This window comes from Drosophila eugracilis, unplaced genomic scaffold, assembly GCF_018153835.1.
Source record: "Drosophila eugracilis isolate 14026-0451.02 unplaced genomic scaffold, ASM1815383v1 contig_1312, whole genome shotgun sequence".
In the NCBI taxonomy this organism is placed as follows: Eukaryota; Metazoa; Arthropoda; class Insecta; order Diptera; family Drosophilidae; genus Drosophila; species Drosophila eugracilis.
Genome location: NW_024572110.1, coordinates 25,598 through 34,997, shown reverse-complemented (window position 1 = coordinate 34,997; position 9,400 = coordinate 25,598). Strand labels below are relative to the sequence as shown.

Sequence of the window (9,400 nt, the reverse complement as noted above, 5' to 3'; positions counted from 1 at the left end):
GCCAAGTTGTAGCAAATGTTCAAAAAACTGCAAACCCGGCATATCGAAGTCTCAATTCAGACAGAAAACTTCATATGCCTGTCGAAATCAGTCAACAATGACAGAACAATAGAAAACACTTGTAAAAGTAAGCCTCTCTCTTTCCCGGACACGGTTTGGCAAAACGTGAAGAAATGCAAAGACAGCCTGAATCATATTAGTTCAATACCAGCAGTACCTCGCGATCCCCGACCATTTTTACCGGTTAGTTTACTCGGCTGTGTTGTATACGGTTTATAGGATTCGGGAGCTTCAATTAGTTGCATAGGAGGAGTCTTAGCCAATGAGGTGATAGAGACTAAAGAATATCGAGCCATAAACGGCAACGCTGCAACTGCAGACGGAAGTGAGCAAAAGATAGTAGGTCTTTTAAACATTGACATCGAATACGGCAACGTAAAGAAGCCTTTGAAGATATATTTGGTACCTTCGCTCGAGCAGGATCTATATCTTGGCATTGATTTTTTCTAATAGTTTCAGATAGTTTTGAAGGTCATCTCGAAGTGCTCAGAAGTCATTTCCGTATGCGGCGTGTTCGCTAAATGGGTCACATAATAGGTGACGTCGGAATTCGAACCGAGCCAGAAAAGGTGGAGGCTATTACCAACATTCCTTTGCCGAGAACCTTAAAGAATTTAAAAAGTTTTATGGTATTTTTTTGATGGTATCGGAAATTCGTACCAACTTTTGCCTCACTGTCTGCTCCTTTGACGGACTTAATGACTACGAAAAGGAAGTTTAGCTTGACCGAAGAAACAATAAAAGCGTTTGAAAAGCTAAAGCAGTGTCTCAGTGAATCTTCTGTTCTCTGTAGTCCGGATTTTACGAAGCCATTTGCTATACATGGCGATGCTAGCAAACGAGGCGTAGGAGCCGTATTGGTGCAGGTTTCAGACGAAAGAGACGATCGACCGATCGCTTTTGTTTCAAAGAAGCTGAACAAGGCTCAGCGAAATTACACTGTCACTGAACAAGAGTGTTTAGAGACAATCTTGGCTGTAAAGAATTTTAGGGCTTATGTAGAGGGCATGAAATTTAAAATAATAAAATGGTTAAAATGGTTAGTGTCGAATCACGACTTAAGTTCTCGTTTAGCTCGGTGGTCATTAGAGCATCGCAAGGGTTCGCTAAATGTAGTTCCTGACGTGTTGTCTTGAGTGAATGAAGAGACAGTTGCCGCCATAGATTTGGCGGAAGGCCTTATCATCGACCTGAACTCAGAAGCATTCAAATCTCCTGAGTACATAGAATTGATCAAGGGTGTAGAGGAAAACGAACGCAATTTTCCATATTTCAAAGTGGAAGGTGGTTACCTGTATCGAAAAGCAGAGCACCTAACCGGAGACCAAATGCACGACGATCCACGAATTGGAAACGTCAGTATATTTATCGTTCTCGATCACTTTTCAAAATACGTATTTTTAAAACCTGTAAAAAAGATTGATTCTAGCGTTGTCAAGTTTCTGAATAACGAGTTGTTTATGAATTTTGGAGTTCCAGAAACCGTGGTGTCGGACAACGGGTCTCAATTTCGTTCCAAAGTTTTTCAAGGATTAATGCAAGGATATAGCATTAATCATATTTCGCTGTGCATTCGCCGCAGGTTAATGCCTCAGATTGCGTAAATCGCTCAGTCATATCAGCCATTAGAGCGTATCTACGACCTGACCAGAAAGATTGGGACGAAGCTTTAAACAGGATACGTTGTGCACTGAGATCTTCAGTACACTCTAACATTGGAACCAGCCCATACTATATGGCATTCGGCCAGCACAGGGTGACCTCAGGATCGACATATTCGCTACTGCGTCGCTTAAATCTGTTAGATGATCGCTCAATAAAGTTCAACAGGCAGGATTCCTTCGAGATATCGCGCAAGCAAGCATGCGAACACATGTTAAAAAAGCACGAAGAAAACAAGAAACGTTATGATCTTCGTTCCCGTAACGTCGCTTATGCTGAAGGTCAAGACGCTTATCGACGTAACTTTAAACAGAGTTGCTTCCAAAATGGTTATAACGCCAAATTCGGTCCGGTGTTCGTGAAATCCCGAATTCGTAGAAAAATCGGTAATTCTTACCATGAACTGGAGGATCTTCAAGGGAAGGTTGTCGGTATTTACCATGCCAAGGATATTCGGCAGTAGCTTCAGTCGGTAACAGCCTTCGGTATTCTTCCAGTCATACCCTAGTCTGATTTTAGCGGGGGGATTCTGTACTGGCGACCGAAGCCGAAGAAATTTTTTTTTGATATTCATACATATATTGTTTATATTTGAATGGATATTATTTTGGCGCCTTATCCGGGATGGCCAACCCCGGATTAGCGATTTTCCCGCGGAGCACTGTCTTTTTGCTACTCCGCAGGGAAAGCTTTTGTGCCAGAAAATTCGCCCCAACCCCAAAATGAGATAAAGAAAACACCGAAGTAAAATCAGCAAAAAATCAGAAAAATAATCAACATGTGCACTGGGAAAAAGCAATAAAGTGAACTTAATGAAATAATTATGCAAATATCTAGACCAAGAAAAAAAAAGAATGTGAACTTTAGTCGTAACGACACTGCAAAAAATTACCTGAAATTCGCGCTAATCAAAAAATAAACAAGTCTAAATGTGAAAAATTTAAAATGGATAAAAAAAGGAACAAAAAAATTATATTTTTAAGATAAAAATAATTTAATAAAAAAAGGAAAATTTTTTCAGTTATTTTGGATCGCACTTTTTAAATCAGATAAACATGCGTAAAGTTTTGAAAGCTCCCTATGGTATAACTAAAACCTACAAAAAATGTATCAAATAAAACAAAAAAATATAACAGTTATTTAGTCCCGCACGGAGTGTAAAAAAAAAAAAAATTTCTTAAAATATGGGACAAGCCCAAAAAAAACTTCATTCCAGCACGCCTGGAGCACTCGCCGAGGAGAGTACCACGTGTGTTTGGTTTTACTAATATTATCTAATTTTCACGAGATACGTACGATACCTATATTTGTTTTACAACAACAATTATTAAAACAATTAAGCTTTTGTAAGTGAAAATAAAATGTCGCCAAAAGAAAACAAAACAAAAGATAAATAACCAAAGAATGAAAGAATGAAGTAAACTTTCTCCGTGCTTAAAGCTAATACACTGAAAACAATAGGAAAAATGAAAACAAAACAATTTTATTTTTTTGTTGTATTACTTAATATTATTAATCGAATTTATAAAATTAACTAAATCTTTTAAAATATATGCAGTAAAATTTAGTTATTTCAAAAAATTATCGACCTGAAATTTTACCGCTCTACGCATTTTGAGCAATAAGAAGAAGTATATCTCGACTTTCTTAGCAGCCACCAAAATAACATTGAAAACATAGATGAAACAACTTACCCTTGGTATTTAATAATTATCTTAACTAGTAGTGCAATACGCCTTACTTTAATTTTTTATTTACATTCTACTTCTTACCATCTACTTTAAACTCCATATTTTATATTTTACCTTTATACTGTTCATATTACTATTTTTATTTAATTATATTACTATTGGTTACATTTCTGCGCAAAACAAAAATGTCGAAATTATTTAAGGATTTTTGTCATAATGTGTGAAACGAAAAGAAGTATTAAAATGAATAATTAAAATTTAAATAACTTAACCCGGCTCATGTTTCTGCGGCCCTAGGGTATAAAAGAGATAATCAGAGCCACAGGCAAAATATCAACAACTTATGGATGACGTACACTATAGTGTTTTAATGGATGTTTTCTTAAGATTAGATTCCTAATATTTGTTTATTCGTCTAAAAACATTATGAAATAAAAACATGTTATATAAATTCAATACTTAAAGTTCGTGTTCATTATTAGATTTTCTCTTTATTTATACTTTTTAATTCAGCATCGTGCATCAATATCATGTGCATATTAAAATCGTCTCGCAGCCAGTATAACAGTAGTAATAAAAGGACTTTGATTTTGTATAGCTAAAGTTGTGTACTTTTAAGGTATAAACTTTTAGACTGTTGCGCGTAGAGAAAGATTTTGATTCTGAGCATAACTCACAATGAAACTTGTCCATTTTGATATGAAACTGTTTTTTATAAAAAATACATATATTTTAAAGGGTTTCAAATGAAATGTGTTGTGGTACACCTGTATATATAATATATACATATATATATATAATATATACATATATATATAATATATACATATATATATAATATATACATATATATATATAAATATAAATATATATATAAATGTGTACATGATAGAGTGAAATAGGTATATTCTTTCATGTATAAAAGACCATGTAATTCATGTAACAAATTAGTATTCAACGACTAGTGACTAGAACACCACGACTCGAATCTCTAACTAATAAAAAATAGTATATAAACACTTCTTTATGTTTATAATCCTTCCTAATCTACTTATTCCTCATAGGATTTCTAAGAGACCCTAAATAAATCAAAACCTGTCATGTAAATTAAGGGAAACACCTTATGGAACTAAAATATGCCTTTATTTAGCCAATAAGGAAAATTAGGATATTTGGATATTTCTACCAAAAAGTTATGTAAACAAATTTTCGACTAAGACACCATTTAAGAAATTGACTGAGAACGGAATTTCTCATATGGTATATAAAGGAAAGGATCCTTATAGATATACCTGTGCTCAAATTGAATTTATCAGTAAATAAATTAAGTAAGTAAAAAATTCCCCTTATAAAAGATTGAATTTCTTATTCCAAAACCAGTCTTAGTTCAACCTTAACAAGTTACAAGTCTTACAAAAATGCACGCTAAACAAATTGAAGTCTTCTTGATGCAGTTTGAAGACATGTTATTCGAGCAACACCTCAGGAGGCTTGAATATTTAAAAGCCACTTTCGAGGACTTAGCGGAAAAGGAGTTAATACATTCAAAGATTGCTTTCCACTACAAACTTTGTCCTTGGAGTGATGAAGATGCTACATCTGGACCAGTCACATGTTAGTGTCATATGCTGCCGATATTAGAAGACGAGGTCCTTAATATTTTGCTTAAATATTATAAGTTAAACAAGAGATTGTATCGCTCAGAGACATTAAATAAACTAAACTTATAATAAAAAAAAATTTATTTTACTTTTTGAAATGTTTCTTAAACATTTTAAGTATTTGTTTATCATTATAAGTAAAGTCGTTTTTCTTGAAATTTTTCAGGAAGCATTTAAGTGATTTATTTCTACATTTAAAAAGTCCGAACAACATACAATAATGACCACAGGTGTTAGAAAAATATCCTTGTAGTTGTTGTTTATTAAAAAAATATTTATGGGCGTTTAATCTTAAAAATGTTATGAATTCCTTTTTCTGTGAATATTGACCATATGAATCGAAAAATTCGGCTGACTTAGGGCTATAAAAATAGAAGCCAATCCAATGAGTTTCAGGTTTATGTGATGGATCGGTATTCGCAATAATAAGAGCCGGATACTTTTTTATAGTTTTAGGTAACTGGTCCGAAGGGAAAACTCCTTTAAAAATCGATTGTGTTTTTACATGATTTGATAGCAAATATTTAATTTTTAATGTATTTATGTTAAAGGAGTAATCGTATGTTTCTATGGTTAACAATATCAATCATGGAATCGTATTCGCAGTACACCAGACAAGTAACTGCTTCAGTAAGTGGTTCTGAGAATCTTCCTTAAATTCGTATAGTTCCTTGGGTTATTTAATTCGGACAAACACTCAAATTTGAATGATCGGCAGTTAGGTCAAAAGCCAATATAAAACTGTTTGTGTCAAACATTTTCTTTGTAATTTGCAGACCACGATCATAATGTTTTATCCCACTAGATCTGAATAGCATATTATCTCTGAACATTTTCACCATTCGAGTAATCAAACTCAAGAGCTTGAGAAGGAACATGAACTCCATTCACCAATAAATTAAATCGTTGAATTTTTAAATGTTCAAAATGAAATGGATCTAAACCACGGTTTCCTTAGTATGAACGGTTTTTAACCATACAAAAGGCTAGAAAATTGGGTAGCTGTCCAATAACTGCATTGTCTATAGATAATGTATTATTTCCTGGGTATATTGTGAAGATTTTACTTCAACCTTATTGAAAGGGTGTATAGCATTTTTGGTCTGTAAAACTCAATGGTGAGCCAATAAAATGCTTGGGTTAACTGTTATATGATTCATGAAAAGTTGAGCTTCCAGTATCTTTAAATTTGACTCAGAAACTGGCCATTAAATAAAATGCAGTCTTTTCAATATTAAAATTAATTTTGAAATCAACATTATTTACTATCATTTGTGGTTGTATAAATATATCGCCGTAGATTTTTCCGAAAAGTTCCACCTTATTACTATTTTAAAATACACTTATAGGCTTTGGATTGGTATCTGGATAAACATAGTCGCCTGCCGTTATTCGTCCGAAATTCGGGATATATCATTGGGACTTTCTGTGGCATTACTTCCATAGTTTAAAACTGTTTGCAAATATTATCTATAATGATAACTATTATCACTCTGCGATACTAATATATTATTTAAATAAACTGAGGAACTTCTAAATTACAGTGTAAGATATATTTTCACTACACCGACATCGTTTCCTACAATGCCGGTGCTATCACTTTTTCTAAGTTGGACAACAAGTCGTAAATAAACACTTGAAAGGTCTCGATATGTTTCACCATTTCCTAAACAGACAAATTCGATTGATGATGCTCCGTGTAAAGAAGCAATTGGGTTATATGAAACTTCTTCAGTTCTCGTAATGGAACTTTGCGTGGGATGTGGTGTGCAAACAAATCCAGTTCACTCTTCATGCATTCGAATTGGTTACTCATTTTGTCTTAGAAAAAATGTCGTTAATATTTAATTTTCTTATAGTTCTTTTTCGTTTATGATGCGGTTTGGTTTGTTTACGCTGTTGCTTGGATGTTAAATTATGTCGTTTTTTCTGGTGTCTCGCTTTTTATTTCTTTTTCCTTCTCTGTTTTGAAATCGGGTTATTTTATCAATTGCTCTATCTGATAAATTTTTCAAAGCAATTTTGCTCTGTTCTTGCAGGATATTTCTTAAGGGCTTTCTCCCGATTTCATTGATTACAGCCTTTCCAGTAGCAGCAGCCTGACTTTTTATAGCAGTTATACCCGAAAGAAAAAGTGGTTTGATATAATTAAAAAGACCACAAAAAAGTTCCTCGTCCTTGTTGAACTATTCGTGGTGATACATAAAGACTTCCAATATTGCTTAAACCGCCACCACATTGGTTTAAATAATATTCGTGATAAGATTTCACCATGATGACTGTTTTTATTATGAGTAAATAATTTTTAAGCCCGAATTATTTATAGACTTTACAACGTCCTTCTTCTTCTGAAATGTAGAGTAACAAAAATCGGAACTGTTGACGTTTCAAATGGAACCTTACATCCGTTTGAATCAGTAATTAGTATTACCTGCCACGCCCATTCTAACGCCCACAAATCGCGAAAAACTAAAATCGCTGAAATCTCGGGAACTATTAGAGGTAGAAAGTTAAAATTCAATATGAATAAACTTTGGATGCCAGCGCATCTTTTAGTGGTACTATTAATTATCTATTATCACACCCACCCATACGGCTACCATGCTCAAAATACAGTTTTCGCATTTTCCAGAAAAGCTGATATCTCGGTAACTATAAGTGATAGAAAGTTCGGATTAAGCATGCAGATTTTTATGATGCCCCAAATGCGAATTGTTTTTTTTCCATCTAGCCAGGCCCACCCTAACGCCCACAAAACCCGAAAAACCAAAAATGGAAAAATCTCGAGAACTAAAAGATATAGAAAGTTGAAAGAATACTTAAAAATACGTATTTTAGGATTGCCAATGCAACTTTCCACGAGTTTTTATCCAGCCACGCCCACTCTAACGCCCACAAACCGCAAAACACTGTGGCGTCTATAATAATATTATGAATCGACTATAGCGTTTCCTCTTGTTATTATTTGAATTAAACACTATTGATAAGAAATCCAATTGATTTTGGTTTTTCCTATTTGGTTTTTAGCACGAACCGATCTTATTAACTTTTCACGTCCAGACACATATTTAAGATCTTGAAATGGATTTGAATCTATTTTATATTTTTTCAACTTCACTTTTGTAACTCTTTTAACATCTTCTTTATCGTCCAAAAAAGAAGTATCACTTAATTTTCGCTTATCGTTTAACAACTTTGTTAAGTTGTTAAATTTGTAAGGACTTCATTTTTTGGTAATTTTTCTTCATATTTTATTATTGATTCTGAAGTATTCGGTTTTGCATCATCCCAATCTAATATTTGAGTTTCATTAATTCTGCTAGATATAGGGGTTGATATTTCAATATTTCAATATTTCGAAAGTTAAATGATTTATTACGTTTTTTGTTTTGGTAGTATTTATTTTTAATCATCTTTTAAAAGTTTCCAAAAAATTCCGGAAAGCAATGAACTAATTAGAATAGGTAGGAAACCACCCTTCTGAATAAGAACTTTTCTCTTGGAGCTTAGGCTACGCTTTGGACATGAGAGATATCGCAATGCATTTTTATACTTTTTAAGAGCATTTAGATGTAATTTTGTAACTTTATGATTGCCATGTAATGTGCTTAAAACAATCTCTACTAATGTTTTACCGAGGTCACTATCACTATTACTTATAATTGCCTTTCGAAGTTTATTGTCGGCCGTTTTGAGCACATAAAATAAATATTTGTTCGGTTTCGTCTGAAAAGCACACGGTATATTCGGAATTAAAAATATCCGTTCTAAATCTTAAAAGATCGTTGAATCCTTGAGTAAGATCAATAAGTAAATATCCGTGTGGTTGTTCCGTTACTTCCTTATATATTATAAATAACTCAGTTGGATTTTCAGGATAAATTTGTCTTGCTAAACATTGAAATTGTAGTTTATCACGAGGGTTTTTAAACATCACAATATATTTTGTCTTTAATGATATGTCTCGGGTATCCGATGACTTATGGAATATATTTTGAGTTACAATTATTACGGATAAATTCCTATGATATGATCCTTTTCTAAAGAGGTCACATACATTTTTATTAAAAGCCCCCAAAAAGAATGGGTTCATTAGTTTCGTTTTCAATTATATCAGGAACACCTTTATAGTACTCAACATTATTAAAGTTTGGCTTAGCACTCTCCTCTCCATAACACCAAATAATTCGATTTATTGAAGTATTTAGCAAATGATTTTTCTTGTTTATTAAGTTTTCCAAAAAAGTTGTGTTCCTAGCCCTGATGGTCCGCAAAATAACATTGTAAAGGGATGTATAAACTGCGTAAACATTTTATTTATTTTTA

The 9,400-nt window shown here is 33.2% G+C and overlaps 1 protein-coding gene across 1 annotated transcript; it reads left to right on the top strand.

The window, feature by feature from the left end:
- Positions 1-1,795: 1,795 nt before the first annotated feature.
- Positions 1,796-2,185, top strand: LOC121530311. Its single transcript, XM_041819222.1, has one exon. The coding sequence runs from the start codon at positions 1,796-1,798 to the stop codon at positions 2,183-2,185; it is 390 nt and encodes a 129-aa protein (XP_041675156.1).
- Positions 2,186-9,400: the final 7,215 nt, after the last annotated feature.

Bases quoted from the DNA above. Each gene is read 5' to 3' on its own strand.
- LOC121530311 (XM_041819222.1), top strand. From the start codon at position 1,796: ATGGCATTCGGCCAGCACAGGGTGACCTCAGGATCGACATATTCGCTA.